Source organism: Muntiacus reevesi, chromosome 17 (assembly GCF_963930625.1).
Source record: "Muntiacus reevesi chromosome 17, mMunRee1.1, whole genome shotgun sequence".
NCBI lineage: Eukaryota > Metazoa > Chordata > Mammalia > Artiodactyla > Cervidae > Muntiacus > Muntiacus reevesi.
The window spans coordinates 7997427-8017751 of NC_089265.1; the positions used below are offsets into that span (position 1 = coordinate 7997427).

At 44.5% G+C, this 20325-nt stretch overlaps 1 protein-coding gene across 1 annotated transcript in view; it reads left to right on the forward strand.

Moving 5' to 3' along the window:
• PINX1 (PIN2 (TERF1) interacting telomerase inhibitor 1) overlaps positions 1-13806 on the forward strand; it is a 61375-nt gene extending 47569 nt beyond the window's left edge. Inside the window, exon 7 of the mRNA XM_065908000.1 lies at positions 13111-13806. Coding sequence (XP_065764072.1) covers positions 13111-13581 — 471 coding nt within the window. The 3' untranslated portion in view covers positions 13582-13806. The remainder of the gene's footprint in view (positions 1-13110) is intronic.
• Positions 13807-20325: the final 6519 nt, after the last annotated feature.

Sequence of the window (20325 nt, forward strand, 5' to 3'; positions counted from 1 at the left end):
CTAAGAAATTCTTTTTATTAAGTGTGTGATGTACTTTTAAAACAGTGACATTATTCATTTAGTTAAATCAGTCATCTAATTTTAGATTATCACACTCCATGCTCATCCCAGCCCTTCCTCCTTGTTACCATGATAAATATGTTTTTAAGGAGGCAAAAGCTTGGCATTCACACTATTCTGTTTTTTAATGGGCCCCAATTACTTGGGATTGGATTAATCATGATGTATGACACATTATCATTGGTTACCGTGTATCTTAGACTCCTTTTTAGAGATCCCAAGAAAAATCTAGGACTATTAGGCTGATATCTTGGAGGCACCTTCTTAAAATTATTGGATAAAAGCAGCTGTCTTTGAGTTGAAGTTACAAGTGAATTTCAGAGCCCGCTTTCTAGTCATTTAGGCTCAGCCTGGATCTTATAATTTAGCCAATACTGTATAACAGGCTATGTATAAAGAGTCTCCAGGGATGGTCACAACTGGCTGCAGTATAATCTCTCATTATTTCATCATTCTTCTGAGTAATGTTATTTTAATTGCTTTCTTCCTTTCTAGTTCCCTTGATCCAGACCCTTCCAATTCCTTTTTCTTCTTAACTCAGATATTTCTCCTTGCCATCCAAGAGCATTGTTGAATGACAGATGATTAAACAAATAAGACACAACCCTTTTTGAATGATAAAGTATATCATGAGTTTGTATTCACATTGCTCATTCAAATTCAGGACCACAAGACTCAATGTCATTAATCTTTTATTTTTATTTAGCCACAGTAAGAAATCTAGGAATTTCTCAATTCTAGAAATAAAAGCATTTAAATGACACATTATTCATTTGCTTATTTCCCATTGAATATATAGTAGTCACAGAATAACATCAATAACTTATCAAAAAAAAAAAGAAGAAAAAGTAGGTTGAGGTGTTTTTAAAAACTTACTTTTGGCAATTCTTTTTGTCCCTTATGGTACATCTATTAGGTTATGTACAGTCACATTACAGTGTTTCAAAGTCATTTGGAATTTTGTTCTGTAAAAGGATTCAATTGACTGGTTGCAAAATCAAGTTCATTTCATTTTATTTTTTTAGAATTTTATTTATTTATTTTTGACTGTCTTGGTCTTTGTTGCTGTGTGCAGACTTTCTCTAATTGTGGGGAATGGAGGCTACTCTCTTGTTGGGGTGCTAGGCTTCTCATTGCAGTGGCTTTGCTTATTGTGGCTCCTGGACTCAAGTTCAGGTTCAGTAGTTGTGGTGCATGGGCTTAATTACTCCACGGCATATGGGGTCCTCCAGGACCAGGGATAGAACCTGTGTCTTCTGCATTGGCAGGCAGATTCTTTACCACTGAGCCACCAGGGAAGCCTTCATTTTATTTTTAGAAATTGCATTCTTAAATTTTAATTTTGTTATTTGTCTACTGATTCCTGATTATATTCTCCATTTTTATTCTCTTATGTTGTGAATTATTCACTTCTGTAATTTAAATTCTGCACAGACTTTTTGCATGGAGCCTGATTCCAAGATCTTTCTTCTTTACCTGGTTATCCCACTGGTCAGGCCTTGCAGCTCTTACTGCCCGCACATAATCCCCAAAAGAAACACTGGTTCTAAATGAAGACACGTCTACTGTACAGTAGAAACCTACACAACATTGTAAAGGAACTGGACTCCAAGAAAAATTAACTTAGAAGTCAAGTAAGTGGAGGCACATGTGCCCGTAGAAACCATTCTGTCTGCAGCCTCTAGTTCACAGGCCTCCCGCCGCGTGCCCCCCATGCCTCCCCCTCCCCCGCCAGGCAGAGCGTCGACAGGCAGACAGGCAGATCAGACTTGTGCTACGTGCCCGGAAGCCAGTAGCACAAAGCAGTTAGGGGCAGGGCTCGGAGCGAGGAAGGTGGTAATGCATTCCAACCAGAGAGGAAGTTCTTATAAAAACGTCTACCCCTGTTGCTGCAGTTTTAGCAAAGTGAGATGTAAAATATGGGTATTTATAACTTTTTTTTAAGGCAATTTTATTTGGACTGAACCATTTTGAGATATATTACAAACCTCATATCTTTTCTTCATTCTGCACCCCTTCCTACCTCCCTCCCTGCAATCCCCAAGCTGCCCGCCACCCAGCCCCTGCTTAGGCTAGTTTATTGCCAGTCATGGTGCTCTCCGCTCTGGAAAGTAGCAGGAAGAGCTGATAAGGTGCCGAGGACAGAAATCTCTGGTCTTATCTCTCTCCAGCACACGGTGCCGAGAGTGCGTCCTTTTCCTGTCCTCAGACAAGAGACATAAACCGACCATCTCCTGGCAGCAAGGACTTCAAATAGGGCTCGGGAGCCTGCCTCTACTTTCTGTAAGGCCAGAAAGGAGAAAGTGGGTCATCACTTTTTTGAAGATTGTTTTAGTACCACTAAAAATGTGTGTCGTCTTCCAGATCAACAAACATAACTTCATAATAAGACACGAATGAAAAAAAGCAGAAGGAAAGAAAAGGCAGCGAGGGCTGAGGGAAAGGGCTACCAAAACAGCCAGAGCTGCAAGTCCCTGGGCTGTTTTGTTTGGTTAGACTTTTGCCAGGACATAGGTTTGGCCTGAAAGGATTAGATTTGGCTTTTTGTTTGTTGACAGATCAAACAAAAGGTTTAAAAGCTTTTGTGATATTAAGAAATCGACACATAGATGGCCCAGTGTTGGAGGAGATGAGTGAAATATGGATACATTCTTCCTTTGCTCCCTCTGGCTGGAAGGTAGAAATAACATTCTTTCTGAGATCTCCATCCTATGCTGTAATGAAAATAGGATGAAGAGGAACCTTCCTTGGGTTAGGGCACAGCTAGTGGCTAGTGAGGCGGCGCTTTGCTTGTCTTGCTGTAGTCTGAAGTGACTGGTGGGGACACTGGTGACGCAGGTCTACAAGTTAACCATTTCTTCTCTGGGTCTTCTTTGGAGCCACGCTAGGTAGGAGGTGATCAACCTTGACTTCATCCTCAGTCATCTAGACCCTCAGCATCTAGTTTGCAGCTTAAGACTTTACACTATCGAAGAGACCAGGTTTGGTACTTTGCTACCACTTTTGGAAGACATTGGTCACTGGCCAGTGCTCACAAACAGCCAATTGTTGAAATTCCAAAAGTTATTAACAGTTTAAGAATTGTACTTATTAGGTAATGGTAAATGTCCAATTTTATTCTTGAAAGCTTCTTAGCCTCCTGTTACTGAGTGCTGTGAAATTATCTAGGCTACAATGAACATTAAAATTGTTATGGACCTTAGCGATAGCTATTGCTTTTCAAACTGTATTCCATAGAGCACTGAGTTTGTCAGGGGCCTGACAAGGGGAGAGGAGGTGTGTGAGCTCTGGTTTTCCCCAGTGACACCTCAACCACAGTTCCCCTCAGGTGTTACAACTAACCTTCTGTTTAAGATTCTGCTTGGAGAAAGGCACACACTGCTAAAACCGTGTTCAGAGAAAGTCACTGAGTAGCCCTCCTTCCTTGTTTGCAGACGATTTGCTTTGAGGTCCAAAAGGACAGATTTCTTGACACCCAGGTCATTGCCATTTCTATTGTACCAAACTCAGCACCTTTCTTTCCTTTGAATGTTTTATACCATTGCCACTCAAAGTATGGCCAGCCTGTGACAGGGCAAGAAATTGAGAGTAAGCATTTAGAAACTTTTATAATAGTGTGATATTAAGTTTTAGAAATTGGAACTTGTGTTTTATGTGTCTTTTTGAAATTTTGTTTTCCTAGTAATTTTTATTTTTATTTTAAACAAAAATCTTGGCCAGCAATGGATTGGAGATTTTAAAAAGAAAAAAAAGTAAAATAAAAAATGGTCCTTCTCCTTTGGTAGTTTGGGAAGTGCTGTTCTGTAGGCACTGAGTTGAACCAGTCAGGGGTCTACAAACAAGCGGCAGCTCTTGCTTTAGGAACTTTTAGGATTCTGAACAAACAGGGAGGCAGTATATTACTTGTTCTTTCTCCCTAATAATTTTTTGGTTATAAAATAAAATTATAGTTTATGTGAAACTAAGAGATTATATATTTACATTATATGTATGATAATGTAGAAGAGAAGGATTATATATTTAATAGCAGTAATAATGTTTTTTTTTTTTATGAATTCTCTGGAATTGTAATCTCAGTTTAATTGGTTAGAGGTTTTGTTGAATGGAGTTGTGTTGTAGTTAGTTTTCTTGTTTAGTTTCTGTCCTAAAAAATAAATTCTCCTGATGTATTATTAAAAAAAAATGTTATTGTGGTAAGAATACTTACATGAGATCTTAGACCATTCCCCCCCCACCTCCCCCCGGCTTTTTTTTAAACTGTGTGTCTCCCCGAGGTGGGAGCTCCTTTCTGGGCCCTGGCCCTAGTCAAGTAAGCAGTAGCCGCTCTAGCTGCTCCAGGAAGGGCTGGATGGCCACGTTTTTGGTCCTCCTTTTATTTGTATAATTCACTTTTATTGCATGACTCAGTGACTTCAGAATTTTGTCTAATTTACTCTTACTAACGGTGCGTGTGTGCTCAGTCGTGTCTGACTCTTGGCAACCCTGTGGACTTTTGCCCACCAGGCTCCTCTGTCCATGGGATTCCCCAGGCAAGAATACTGGAGTGGGTTGCCATTTCCTCCTCCAAGGGATCTTCCCAGCCCAAGGATCAAACCCACGTCTCCCGTGTCTCGTGCACTGGCAGGAAGAAGGTGCCACTGAGGCACCTTAAATATCCTTTAAACACAGAATTATTTTGCCCTTCCATATTTACTCCTCGAAGTATTTTAGAAATATTTTCATTTGCTATTTTAATTTCTGGTCAATTAAAAAGAGGTCTATAGTAGAGATTGTCATACTGAGTGAAGTAAATCAGAGAAAGACAAGTATGACATCACTTATATGTAGAATCTAAAGAAATGATACACATGAACTTATTTACAAAACAGAAGTTGAATCACAGATGTAGAAAACAAATTTGTGGTTATGGGGCGGAGGGTATAAATTGGAAGATTTATACATATACACAGTACTATATTTAAAATAGATAATAATAACCTACTGTATAGCACAGGAAGCTTTATTCAGTACTCTGTAATAACCTATATGGGAAGAAAATCTAAAAAACAGTGGATGCACATATATATACAGTGGATACACACATATAAAACTGACTTCACTGTGCATCAGAAAGTAACGTAACATTGTAAATCAACTCTACTCTAATAAAAAATTTAAAAAGAGGTCTATATGATAATTAATCTTATATAGTACACAAGAACAGAGGGAGAGGACTTAATAATAACTTCGTTCACCTAAATTAATTTATCTTTCTCTTCTTAATAATCGTGACTCTTCCAAATAACTGTTCATATTCTATTCCTTATTTCAAAATACTAGATTCTCTAGCATCTTCAAAAGATGCTATGCTTTCTATAATAAGAGGCCTAAATTTGAGTTGTTATGATTCTTAAGCAATTTTCAAGTCAGTGGAGTAAGGAAGGAGGAGACAGACCCTTTGTTAGCTGCTGTGTCTGCTTTTGGAGGTCCCAGCACAAGCCTTCAACCACTTATCAAAGCTATTTGTCCTGCCTCCAGAGAGCAGGGAACAGAACCAGTTGACCTAGAATTATAAAATACAGTCAACTTGGATTATTTTTAGGCTTCATTCAAAGCAGTTGGTACCTATGTCACATTGATCATTTCTAGCTTTGGAGGAGCCTCGTTTATCTTGTAACGGCCAGTGTGTTGTAAGCTGTTGCCACACAGATCACTGCAACTTTCCAAGCCTTGAGACCTTTCAGAGAGGCTGGAAACCTGCTCCTTTCTTCTTTCCCCAGAGGCTACATGACTCTTATCAGGAGCTCTGATGTCAGTTACTTGAGAGGAGTTGTTGTTGTAGAGAACCATCCTTTTAAAATATGTTTATGTTGGCTTTTCTTAATGAGTGGTCATTTGAGCAGCTGATGAGGCAAGTGGAAAAACAAAATGAACAGCTTTGTTAGCGTTGACCTTCCTATGAGGAATTTGGCATTATTTGTATTTCTCTGCTGTTGTCCAGGGAAAAGCAAGATGCTTTGTCCCTTCCAGTTCCCATTATCTTCTCTGAGATGTCCAGTTCATTTCTCTGAGTCTGTAGGTTCCAGGCAGTGTTCCAGTGTTTTAACATTAGAGAGGTGTCTGCCTGCTTACAGGGGGTTGTGAGTTCTCTTTAACATCAGATCATTTCATAACCAAACTTCTTCCTTGTCTGTCAGAAAGCAAATGGCAAATAGCGGCCCTCTCTAGCACTCACCAGTATAATTCAGTAAAGTAGCAAGAGACTGAAATTAGAACTTCATCGAAGCCTCAAGCCGTCCAACTCCGTATGTGTGTGTGTGTATGTGTGTGCGTGTATGTACTTCACATGCATCTAACATTTCCAAATAGCAGATTATATTTCACAATCAGTTCATTCATTCAGCAGGTATTTACTTAGCTTAGTTACTTAGTTTACTTATATACTGGAGAAATAACATTTCCACAATTTTTTTTTCTGATGTAATTAAAAACTTTATTTAAGTTTGAAATTCACATAATTTTCACATGTCATGAAATAGTCTTCCTTTGATTTTTCTTTCCCCCCTGAACTATTTATAACGTAAAAACCGTTCTCAGCTTGTGAGGTGTGCAAAGATCTGCAGCGGTTGGATTTGGCCCTTGGGCTGTTCTCTGCTTGCCCTGTTCTAGACAGAGCCCTCCTGGAGACTTCCCTGGTGGTCCAGTGCTTAAGATTCTGCACTTCCAACGTGGGGATGAGGGGCACTGGTTTGATCTCTGGTTAGGGAATTGATGTTACATGTCCCGTATGTTACATGTTGTGTGCTGCGGCAGAAAAAAAAAGAGAGAGAGAGAACTCGAGCCTTCCTGGAACCCCTGCACAGGCCCCTAGAACCTGTTTGCATGAGCAGATACACATTACACACACACACATAAAGTTAAGAAGTGCTGCATAATTCTAGTCCCATTGTACTTTTTAAATTTTTAACCCCTCTTCAAATCAAACCTTCCCTCTGGTTAGTAGAGTCTTGTATTTGTTTTTAACTCTTAGGATACTTGCCCACCCGAAAGTGATTGTGTCTTCCAGGCAGATTCCACAAGGCTGGTTATTTCCTGAGATGTTGTATGTTTAGCCTAACTCCAGATGTGAGTAAATGATAATCTTGAAAAAAAAACACGCAAGATTTCACATTTGCGTAAACTTCTTGTGAGTGCAGAAATTTGTCAGTGGAACACTGTTTTCAATCATGTGGAAACCAAAAAGATGCCATAGAAGGCAAGAGAAGAGGTGTCGACAAGAGTCACACTGTCCGTGTTTTCTAACCAGCGTGTTGATCACTTTTGAGCTTAACCTTTGGAGACAAACCATTTTGATGACTGCCTGCAGTCAGCAGCTTCGCCAGTTGTGTGATCAGCTCAAGACAACCTGCAGGCTGCTGTCAAGGTGGGGCTTCTCGTGGAACTTGACCCGACTGTTTGTCTTCTCAGAATGTCTCCTACCTTTGCCTCTGTACCCTAGAACTCTCTTGCTTTCCAGTCTCTTCTTTTGATGGCAAGAACAGTTAGCTTAAACCGCGCAGGTTATTTTATTGCTTGTGTTCAGCTCACCACACATCATGCCTATGACAATACCCCTACAACATACCACCTCATTTTGCTGATTTATTAATACCTAATTTTCTGGAAGGTGGTGTGGAATAACAGGCCAGAGGAGACATGAGTGGATCATTTGGCAGAACTGTGCATTGCTCAGGGCCACAGGGAGTAATAGGCTGTTCACATTAAAAAGGCACTGGTAGCATCTGATTAGAGGAGCATGGTTTCATCCTGTAGGAAGAACAGCCACCTCAGAATGCCAGCTCTGTCTTTCCTTCCTGCTCTTCCATGCACCTTCTAGTCATTAGCCCTGCCTGGCTTGCAGGGGACCCTGAGCCGGCAGACACAGAGCTTCCGGTGCAGTGGGGGTGGTGGGAGTGCGTCCCAGCCTTGATCTGCCGGGGTTGGTGCTTTCCTGGAACCCGCAGCATGTGTTTGCTTTTCTTGAGAGGCTGTGCTACAGGTGAAAGAGCAATGGTTCCTGCCTTCAGGGGACTTACAGTTTCCATGGGAAGATGCTTAGAAAGCAGACTGTACAAGACCAGAAGGTAAAAGTAACAAATTGCTAGTCACAGGTAGTAAACAAGAGAGGTCTTCCCCAAGGGACCAGCTTCTGGGGGGAGGTGCTTTTGTACTTGATCTTTAAGGAAGTGATGCCTGCGGCTGCATAAGGAGGGTCTGAAGAGCATTGCAGGGAACACAGTGGATGACCCCAGCAGCGACCTCTGCCACCTCTGTCGGCAAAGCATTTCGTGCCCCCACAGTCCGGCACTGCCCTTACCTCAGCTCTGCCCTCCTCTTGATGGGACATGAAATCGCTTCTGACCTGAATTCATCACTGTCCTAAGTGGGTGGGTGCAATTTCTACCTCCCACGATGACATCAAGACATAATTAATTTGTGTTTGTCAGAACTGTCCCTCTGGAAAGCTTAGAAAGTATGCCAAGTGTTCTTTCGAACTCGTTACTTGCCGAGCTCTCTTAACTCTTCCCAGACAGATCCAGCGCAAGCTGACGACAGGCCAGGGTGGAAGTGAGCTTTTGTTCTTCACAAGCCACAGCACTCAGAGCTAATGACCCCACTGCCGAGTCTATCACCCTGGAGTGCTGGTGTCTGCTTTTCCTTTCAGTGAGAAAAGCTCACTGGAGGATTACTGTTGCACCGTGATCTCTGTGTGTTGGTGTGGAAATCAAAAGGCTTCAATCATCTTGTCACTTAAGATCAGCAGTGACACATGAGAAAGGTTGGGTTGCTAAGTTTTGCCTTTAAACTTCATCCTGGACTGTAAGCTTATCACAAGTGGTAAGATTTTAGGTTTAAAGTGCATCTGCCGTTAAACTTCTCTCTAAATTCTCCATCCAGACTGCTGTGTTTCCCTGCCTCAAACATTACTAACAACAGTCTTCTGAGAATAATAAAGAGAACCCTCTTTATTTGGTCCTTTTACTGTTAATCCATCTGATGGGGTACTTGAGTGGCACGGAGGAAGGGAACCCAGAGAGCCTGAGCACATGGCTCACGGAGCTGGCAGCCTCTAGAGAGAGCACCTGACAAAAGCAAAGGACAGCCTCTTCTGAGAAAAGGTGACAGGCATCTTTCAGGCACCCGAGATGCTTGTGGTATGTGGGTGTGCTCGATTGCTCAGTTGTGTCCGACTCTTTATGACACCATGGACTGTGGCCTGCCAGTCTCCTCTGTCCATGGGATTTCACGCTCCCAATGCAGGGGGCCCAGATTTGATCCCTGGTCAGGGAACTAGATCCCACATGCTGCAGCTAACACTGTGCATGCCTCCATTAAGACTGTGTGTGTCCTTAGTTGCTTCAGTCATGCCCAACTCTGTGCGACCCTATGGACTTGCAGCCTTCCAGGCTCCTCAGTTCATGGGATTCTCCAGGCAAGAATCCTTGAGTGGGTTGTCGTGCCCTCTTCCAGGGGATCTTCCTGACCCAGGGATCGAACCCACATCTCTTATGTCTACCTACGTTGGCAGGTGGGTTCTTTACCACTAGCGCCACCTGGGAAGCCTGCAGCTAAGACAAGATGCAGCCAAATAAATAAATAATAATAATTTAAAAAAAAACAAAACAACCCTTAAGTACAAAATGGGATTGCTATTTTAAAAGCTACAGCTTCTTACCACCTTTTTTAGAAACATTGGAGTGATTTCCAGGAAGTAAGTTTAAAATAGATTCATATTCCAGTTAATAGTCAACCCCAGTTTCTTGCTTTTATTGATTTTAGCTTCTAATATATAATGTTAATTCTTTTAAATGTATTCTTACAAATTATTCGGTGCAAACAGTATTTGGCCACTTCTGCTCTCCTAAGTGGATTACTAGATCTGCTCTCTGGCAGATGGTTGGTATAAAATATTTTTATACAGGTGGTTAGTATAAAATATTTTTCTGTGCATGGACTTGTGAGTGCATTGCTAGCACTTCTGTATCTTGATTTGGCAGTTGGGGTGCTCGTCCTCTCTGAGCCAAGCTCATACTGCTACTTGCTTCTCCTGCCTCACTCTCCCTCCTCTGCTCTCGGTGGCCCAGAGGAATGACTGCCCCGAATATCATTTCAGAGTTCAGTAACCTTTAGACTTTCAAGTTGAATCTAATCTACTTATTTCACTTGCTTAGTAACTGAGACCCAGAGAAGTTATGGGATTTATCTAAGGCTCTCCATTAGTTAATAGCAGGAATTGGAATTTTAAAAGAAGAGGTTTCCTAAATCCCTGAGGTTAATCAAATATTTGGTAAAATCATTAGTTAGCCATACCTCCCTTGCTAGTATTTTGTATGAAACAGGAAGTTTTCCAGTTAATTGTAAACTTACTTTACTCATTTTTAGAACACTGCTAGCAAATTGGGATTCTCAAAGTTTATGAAGTAGTGTAAGTCACATCTGGTATTACAGAATTTATTTTTTTGAGGTTGCATTATGTGTTTAGTGGAAACCTGGGAAGAAGCGAGTGGATTCTATCTCAGTACTAAAAAGTATCTAGCGTGTTTCTCAGTACTTATTTACTTTGAAGAAGCAACCAGATATGAAAAGTGTTAGTTTTCTTGAAGAAGTGTGCATTTTTCACATTTGTGGCTGAGAATATAGAAACAAGAATTGTAATCACTGCAGTAAAATTGGGTACTGGATCTGTAAAAGCATGAAATATGAGACCAGGGCCTTCCTTGTTCCTACAGCATTCATATCTGCAACCTTTCCCTCCTTCGTGTCCATGGTGTTTAAATCAGATACACTCTTGGAGTGTGGGAGGCTGCCCCTGGCATTCCCCAGCTCTCCCCGAAAGTCATTGTCTTGCCCACACTCTCCTCGGGATCAACAGCCTTTGGGTGCCGGCACCTCTGGCTTGTCTCCATGCCCTGCTGAGCTTGATGTGCAGTGGCCCGTGATTATCAAAATCCTCATCACCAGAGGAGTTGATTATGAGCAGAGTTATTTTCTGGGACTAGAAAGACCCGCTGAATTCAGTAAGTGACTCAGAAATGATCTTGTATTTTCTAGTAACTAAAAGTGTGATTAACACCAGTAGTTAGTTCCTGTGATTTAACTGTTAAAAGCAGGAATTCAGAAGGTAATAAATGAGTGAACAAGGTAAGGAGCCATAGGATATGACTTGAATTTGAGCTCCTAAGACACAGAGATGCTCCAGAGGAGTTGGCCCACATAAAACAAACTCCTTTAATACTGTGAAACTAAATAAGCCCTTTTTTATATAAACAGGCCGCCTTCATACACACTTGCTGTGTGTGGCTGTGTGCCCTTACTTCATGGAAGGCAGGACCTTTCTTGTCCACGAGACTGGGATTGGCTGGGATCAAGAGAGTCTTAAGATTTTTCATCCTGTTCTGCAAAACTCCAGATCTTTTTCAGCATTTGAGGAACCAGAAGACAAAGTGACCTTGTTTTTAGCTCCTGTGCAGCTAATTTTAAATTTTCCTCAAAATTACTTCTTGGACTTCCAGGCAAAATCGAATACTGATAGATAACATTTATTTATTTATTTATTTTGATAGATAACATTTTAAAAGCTCAGTTGGTTTATTCCACCTTGGTTAAAAGTGTTCTACATTTTACCTTTTGAAATTTAAAAAACTGACTACATGATTTTGTGTTTTTAGCCCTGAGTAAAATTAGGTTTGTATTGATCAAATAAGTTTGCTGTTGTTGGTAAGATATCTTTGGTGACAACTGTCTGGGGCAATGGCCATACAAAGCCCCATTGCCCACTGATAATACTGAGTCAGTCAGAGCTTCAGGCTGGAGGCCCCTGGGTTGGGTCTGGAGTGTTGCTGTAACAAGAAGATATGTAGTTCAGTTATATGTGTTGGTTGTAATAAAGTTAGCTGCATGAACAGAGTTTTGCCCGCCAAGTTCAGAATAATTTGTGGACTCCAATTGGAAATGGATTTATTTAGAAAACTGTTTTCCAACCTGGAAAGGGTTGGACAACCAATCTCTTCCTCTGTGAATAAGTGAATATGAAGGAAGAACCCAGGTAATTATGAAAACTTAAGTTTAGCTTAATTGCTTAATGGCTTATTTTAAAAGACTGTGGGCAAAATTATTCCAGACACCGACTTTACTTAAAACACAGTCCTTATATTCTTCCACTTGAAGTTACTTCCTTTTTTACACACACCTTTTCATCTCCTTACTGCCAGCCAGCCACAACTTACATGGTGTGATACTAGCATTTCATTTTTTCCCCAACCTATTAAGTTAGGGTTTTTTTTTTCTCTTCTCAAACTTTACAACTGGGAGTATATTTATTTAAAATTAAAATGTAAACCGCAGTTAATCCCAGTGGTTATGAGTGAGTAATTCCTCCATTTAGAAGCAGGACGGACACAGCCATGAGTGTCTAGGTCACGGCAGTTGCGGGGCGGGAGGGGACGTCTCCCGTCTCCCAGCCCTGGCGCCTCCTCCTCCCCCGAGTGGCTGCCAGAGGGCCATGCTTTGCCTTTGGAGGGAAAAGAAGGTGCCCTGGACACACCAGGGTCCAGGTTGGCACGTGGCTTCTGGGGTTTACATATACACGGTTTCTAAGCTTGTGGGTCAGGGCACAAAAGCCTGTGTATCCACAGCGAGCTGAAGGAGGTGTCTTGATGAAACCACAAAGCTCCGAGCTTTCAGGGTCTTTGTTCCTGAGCCTCTAGGACTTTCGTTGCCATTTATCGTGTTGTTGCCAAGGAGCTGTTCACTGAGAATTCCGTCCAGGTGACTTGCCGTCTACCTTGTGAAGTTAGCGTCTTCCTGTCCGGCCTCCGGCCCTGTGCAGTCCTCAGCCGGTGCATCTGGCCGCCTTGTTCCGTGTTGCGCAGCTCGGCTCTGGCCCGCAAGGAGGAGGAGACGAGGGGAGACCTGGTCCCCTAGCCTGGTCTCCGGGCTGCCAAGTGTGTGGGGCTCCAGGCGGAGGCCTCCTGGATGTGGTGAGGCGTAATTAGCTGGTAAATAACCGTTTTTCACTCTTCCCCACCCCAGGACCACCCCAGCCCGTCTGCCACGGAGGAGACGGACACCTCCCGCACGACCACCAGCGCCTTCACCATCCACGAGTACTTTGCCAGGCGCATGGCGGAGCGGAAGAGCAAGGCGCAAGGCGTGGCTGCAGTGCCCGAGGCTTCAGAGACCCCAGTGGAAAGGAAAGGGAGGAAGAAGAGAAAGAAAGAGGCAAAAGATAAAAATGCAGACAACGACATCCAACCTAAGGCCAAGAAGAAGAGAAACCAAGTGGAATGTGAGCTGGGAGACCCTCGCTGGGACGAGAATCCTGGGGCTTCAGCTGGGGCTGGAGAGGGTCGCGTGGGGCCACTCGACGAGCAGGACTCCCCGCCAAAGCCCAAGAAAAGGAGAGAAAAGGAAAAGGGACCAGAGCAAGTTGAGGCAGCAGTGGGTAGTACGCTAGATGAAACACCAGTGAAAAGGAAGAAAAAGAAGAAAGGTTCCAAGTAAGTTCTCTGGGGCAGCGCCTCCCAGCTCCTCTGTGTCGGGGCGCTGCCGGGACAGACTCCCGGCCGGGCGTCAGCCGGGTTCACCCGGGGGGCCGCGCCGCCTCCAACATGCCTGGCCCCTGCCGCATCTCGCCCGCACCACGTTTTCCCAAATCCTGTTCCCAGAACGTTTCAATGTTCCAAGGCATGGTTGTCACAGACAAATAAATTTCTCACTGGACTCTGAGTCCTTTGGCACATTTATTCACCTTCGTGTGAGCACAGCGTTATATGCACACACGCGTATGTGTCTCTCACTGTATTTGCTCTTGGTTTCCTTCAGTAACAATGAACTGTGCTTGCTTCTGAAGGACTTAATCTAATTAAAGGATTAAAAGGCATTCAGAGAGTTCTTTTTGTTCTATAGCCAACCCACGTGTCTCTGCCAAGTTGGTTTTATATGATTACATTCCCAAATCAGAGAGTTGCTTTGGTCTGGTTTGGTGGTGATGGGGAAATTGCGCTAATGCTCGCTCTCCCACTGAGCAGTGACAGCCGTGTATTTTGAGGTGTTCTTCCCCAAGACTGCAGATTGGAAGCAGTGAGGTGACAGTGAAGACAGTTTAACTTCCCGGCTCTCACAGGAGGCCTCTCGCGGTTCCTCAGCGGGAGTCGGAGGTCAGATACGTATCCAGTTGGGGTCCCTGAGGACAGATCCCCTAGAGAGAGCTCCTCTTCACCTCTGACCATCAGGAGATCCTCAGGAGGCTAAACAAAACAAAACAATGAGACTCTTAAGTTTATGAAGTTAATTTCATCACGACTGAGACTCCTGTAATAGTAATAAATGAATATTACATAAAGTGTAAAGGATACCTTCAGCCTTGCTCACACCAACTGGTGTCACCTTCTGTGTTTATACCCGCCCCGACACACCCTGTCTGCCTGTGTGATGGTTCAACTCTCCACTCGGGTTTCCCCAGAAAACTGCAGACACCGTGACACCTCTTTGGGACACAGAATGAAAAAGAAAAGTGCAGCAGGTTTTGAGGTCCAGTGCTGTGGTTTCCTCTCTTCCGTCTCTTTGTTCTCTTGACCTCTGCCTTCTCTTCTGCATCCTTTCACCCTTGCACTCCCTCCTCCCTGCTCCCCTCTTATTTTCCATTCCCGGTTTTCCTCTTAGCCCTTGCTGGCTGCCTGCTCCCCATCCTGCAGACCTGTCTGGAGCCGCGGGGCTGTGGCACGCGGGCGGGCAGTGTGCTGCTTTCCACCTGATTTGTAGATATGCTCCTGGATAAGAGGAATGAAAACTCAACCACCACCTGATGAACTCACGCCCTTGACTTGAACCCCTGGGGTCACACATTATATATGAAGAAGCATGGCCCTGAGATTCTTAAAATGGAGAAAGTGTATGAAGTATGTTTGATTTTAGTCTCTTAATACTCTGAATGATGCTAACTGCTTAAAAGTATACACACACACACCACAGGGAAAATTCTTATGAGGTCTAGTTGCTGAGTTTATCGTGGCCCTCAGCGTTTGGAATTCCAAGCAAGGTCCTGTATAATAAAGCACCAAAGATTTTTAAAGTCACTTTTCTTCCCAGAAGGCACATGCCCAAGTTATCTCTGCTTGTCCTGTCTTGTTATGGAACTAGAATTTCAGAAGGGAGTGGCCATGTAGAAAACCTAAAGATAATTATCTTTATATGGATATAGACTGGGGTGGGTTTGTTTCTTTTCTGCCTTTTATTTACTTTAACTTCCTTTACCAATAAAAATGAAGAGTCAGGAGAATATGCTGAACTGTGTGCAGGAGGAGGAAGTGAATGGGCATTTAGGGAGCAGCTAAATGCACACCAGTCATCTGGGGTTCAGGGGGTGGTGGGAAGACCAGAGGAGGGAGGAGCTTCGGGGCGCTCTCAGAGCTGGAAACCCAGGGCAGTGACATCGTGAGACTAGGAAAGTGTGACTCTCACGGAGAGCACCTGTGGACTGTGATGATTATTTCAGTGGGCCACAGAAAGAACCAAATGACTTTAATAATCGAGAGGGTAGCCTGAGAAAAAGGCACACATGCAGCAAAGAGCAGACAGTGTGACCGTTTGCTTTGACACAGAATCTTTTATTTTTCTCTAGAAATGCTCAGCTTCCATTTTTCCGAAGTATCTCTTTCTCAGGCCACTTCGTTTTCCGGATCTAAGGTGGAATTTAGAACAATGAAGTGCATGCTCTCTGGACACCTGAATTTCATAAGCATGATATTTTAAAAACAGTTAATATATGAGCCATGTTTTTTGCGTTAGGTTATCTCACTAGGTGAAAATATGTTAATACTGTAGCTGTTAATGCTTTCTTTGGCACCTTTCAATTTTAAGAGGGGGAATGTAGGTGTCCAGGAAAATCTCTCTGCCATTAAGAGGTTGTTCTTAAATGTTGTCGGTAATGCCCTTCTTTCCTTTACTGTTAATTGTAATAGAAAATAATATCACTACCTGTGGTCTTATATGCCCAGCCTTGTTCCAAGCACTTTAAATAAATCAACTCATTTAGTCTTCAAACAACCCAGTAAGATAACTATTATTGTTATCCCCTTTTATGGGTAAACTGTATTTTATAAAAGGACCTCTTTCAATTTTTATCACTAGGTTGATGCTGCTCCCAGGGAACCAGTGATGCTCCAGTCCCTTCTCTTCCCTGGCCACACACCCACGATTTTTTATTTAGTCCTCGCCCTTGTGACGTCACCTTTCCTAGCAAAAAAAAATTCTTTTTTTTTTTTTTTTGTGGCCATGGCCATGCGACAATCTTAGCAAAAAGATTGTCGGGATCTTAGCAAAATTTTCTATGGCTGATGCTCTTCACATGCCCTAGTTACTTTTAAATGAGAATATATTTGAAAGCAGCTGGCAAACTGCAAAGAGTTTTACAGTTAACTTGAGTTAGTATTGTTTATACAAATCGGAAAATACTTTTGGGTTCATGGCATGTTAGAAATTCTCAATAGGTTTTCTTTTCCATCGTGGTCAAGAGGTTGGTGGGATATTGTGTGAGTAACTCAGCTTCCTAAGACCCATTTGCCAGTCTATGAAACAAAGATGGAATTCCTTCCAATTTGTAGAAAATACTCATGCTACTGAAAGGTGAAACCAAAACGAACAGTTGTTTCATACCACGGTGCATATCTCTTCTCTACTCACCTGCTGGCTAACCCTGGCAGGACAAGCCGGGACCTGCGTTTTTAAGGAACAACATCAGAGAAACATGTCAGCACTGTCTGCCCCAGCGATCTCAGTCTCTGGTCCGGCCAGCAGCGCCTTCCTTGGATTTGAGTAAGAAATTCCCCGCCGTCACCCTGTCTGTTTCGCAGGTTCTGCAGCCACTGCAGTTTGGAGCCTGTTGCACTGGCTTGTGGAGCTGGCCAGGTCAGATTGGATGCTCTGATATCAGGTTTTATAGCGCTCAGTTATTACTGAGCAAATTAGTATCGTGTCCTAATAAAGAGGATGACTAGACTCCTTGAGGAAAACATGCTCTTCACTTAGGAAATCCTGAATACACTCAGAAGCCACGCTCAAAGCCTTGATGGGGTCAGCGCAGGGGATGCAGACAGAGGCAGTGCATAGGAAAGGGTAGGGAGGAATGGGCGTTTGGGTTGCCAGCAAGAGGTGATGGCAGGGTGCTTTCCTCCCACCTGAGCTGAACTTTTGCAGAAGCGTTGCTGTTTAATCGCTAAATTGTGTCCGACTCTTTGCAACCTCATGGACTGGAGCCCGCCAGGCTCCTCTGTCCATGGGATTCTCCAGGCCAGTATACTGGAGTGGGTTGCCATTTCCTTCTCCAGAAGATCTTCCAGACCCAGGGATCAAACCCACGTGCCCTACATTACAGGGAGATTCTTTACCGCCACATAAGTAGTCAACTTTTAAGGAAAACTACAGCACAGTGAATTATTTGACCAAAGGAAGAATTTTGTAACCAGTTTCATCTTAAATTTTCTGTTGGTATGTCCCATGTCGCATTTCCTCAGAGAAAAGTGCATGGTTGCTGAAAGACATTTATTAGTTCTGAAAACGTCTACTGAGCCCCAACCTCAGGCTAAGCCCAGGCCAGTTCAGGACAGAGAAACAAATTCACTACAGGGTCCACCCACCCTCAAGACCTGCCAACTTGTGTCACTGGGAATGCGCTGCCGTGCCCTGGGACACACTCTGGGCCATACCTGAGACCTGACGACGTTTACACAGGCTTGATGGTGCTGCACCTTCCTCAGCTTTCATGCAGGCATTATCAAGTTGAGTGGTAAGCTTCGGGAAGTTCTTTGCTGACTCATTTGACCCGAACCTGAAGAGTGACTTTCTCCTACAATCTCCCTTATTAACAACATTTTTAACTCTGTGATAAATAGGCAGAATTATTTGCACATTCCTCCATATGTGTGTGTGCTCAATAGTATCTCTTTGTGACCCCGTAGACGGTAGCCCACCAGGCTCCTATGTCTGTGGGATTTCCCAGGCATGAATACTGGAGTGGGCTGCCATTTCCTCCTCCAGGGGATCTTCCCAACCCACGGATCAAACCCATGTCTCCTGCATTGGCAGGTGGATTCTTTACCACTATACCACCTGAGAAGCCACATCCCTCCATATACAGTAATCTAGAAATGTGTTTTGTGTAAGTGGGGAGTGTGAGAAAGACCCTATCTCAACCTCCCCTTCCCCTTGTCCCTCCTGTCACCAGCGCATCAGCTGAGGGAACCAGGTGTGGAAGATCTAGAGGGGGTGGCCTTCAGGTAGCCTCCCTTCACCTAACAGCCGGGACACCCTGTGAACCCAGATGGAACAAAAGCCTATTAACAGGACTTCCCTGGCGGCACAGTGGATAAGAATCCCCCCGCTGACACAGGGAACATGGATTCGAGCCCTGATTCAGGAAGACTCCACGAGCCACAGACCACAGGGCAACTAAAGGCATGTGCCACAACTGCTGAGCCTGCTCTCTGTAGCCAGTCCTCTGCGGCAAGAGACGCCGCCGCAGCGAGAGGTCAGCATCACAGCAGAGAGCCACCAGCCCTGCTCAAGGAAGCTAGAGAAAGCCTACACGCAGCGACAAAAACCCAGCACAGTCAGAAGTAAACAAACAAACAAACAAAAGAACCTATTAGCAAACATTTGTTAAGAAAATAGAAAACAGCTGAAGGCAGATCCCAACTCCATCCAGCCTTCAGAACCTGGGGAAATGAAGGTGTGAGAACTCAGGGGCGATACCCAGCACCTTGGCTGGCAGAAGAGTCCCCTTCTCCCTCATCCTCGTGTCTTCCCCTGGTGAGGGGCTGCATCGGACCCCACGGACTGTAGCCCGCAAGGCTCCTCTGTCCATGGGGTTTCCCAGGCAAGAACACTGGAGTGGGTTGCCATGTCTTTCTCCAGGGGATCTTCCCAACCCAGGGATAGAGCCCATGTCTCTTGCATTGGCAGGCAGATTCTTTACACAAGTGTCACCTGGGAAGCCCTGTGTTGCAACTTTGGGATGTATCATTTTCCCCATTCAGGTCAAGCGCCTCTGGAGGCAGAGTTAATCTTTGTATTCCTGGAACTTCAGGACAGTGCCTGGCGCACTGCAGATTCAGGACGACCCTTAAATGAAGAAGCAGATGAGGAGACCACAGTGGGGACCGCGCCCTGATGGCCTGAAGTGTACCCCAAGATGAAGATGCTCAATCAGGGCTGCACCACCGTAGCCACAGCCCCAACTTGGGAGTTCCTTCCGATTCTCAACACGAGAACCCCTGTGTCTGAGACCTCCACACCCAGCCTGAGGGCTTGATCATGAACTTCTCCCCAGTTTACCCCCACGCCTTCCTTGTCACTCACCACTGGGAGCTCAAATGGCCCCTCTCAGGGCCCCATTCTCAAGGCTCCCTTCCTCCAGTGGTGGTTGTGGGATTAAATGAAAAAAGGACCTAGTGAAACACCTGGAGAAGACTCAATGCAGTCCGTCTCTTCCTCCGAGCACAAGAGGAGAATGAGAGTAAGAGCTGCCTACAGGAAACCCCGTGGACAGACAAGCCTGGCGGATTACAGTCCACGGGGTCGCAAGAGTTGGACACAACTCAGCAACTAAGTCAGGCTTCCCTAGTGGCTCAGCTGGTAGAAAAATCCGCCTGCAATGTGAGAGACCTGAGTTCGATCCCTGGGTTGGGAAGATCCACTGGAGAAGGGAAAGGCTACCCACTCCAGTATCCTGGCCTGGAGAATTCCCGCAGAGGATTGAGTGACTTATCACTTTCACTTCACTTTAGCAACTAACTCACCACACGAAGTGGGGACCCCAGTCATGGGAAGGCACTGGTGGCCCCTCAGAAGAGGACGTACTGGCAGCAGGGCCAGCTCCCTGTCACGGGGGGCTCCCGAACCCCTTCGTGGGGGACTGGCTCTGGGTGCAGCAGAGGAAGGTGTGGCCAGGTCATCCTGAAAACAGAGGAGTTCCAGGAGGGCTTAGCACTCCCACTGGGAGGCGAACTGTGGGCTGGGCCCTGAGGCAGGCCGGGTGTGGTCACATTGACTCAGATTTCTCAGGTGACAGACTCCGGATCCTGCCCTCCCTGGGTCTCCTTGGTGGGCTGAGTTGAGCAAGTTGTTGCAATTCAGCCTGGAGGGATTACAACATCCTGCGGTGATGGGGCGAGGTGCTGCCAACCCGAGATGAACGCACAGTGCGAGCCGGTGCCGGCAGAGGCGCGACAAGTGTCCTTGGGCTTCCAA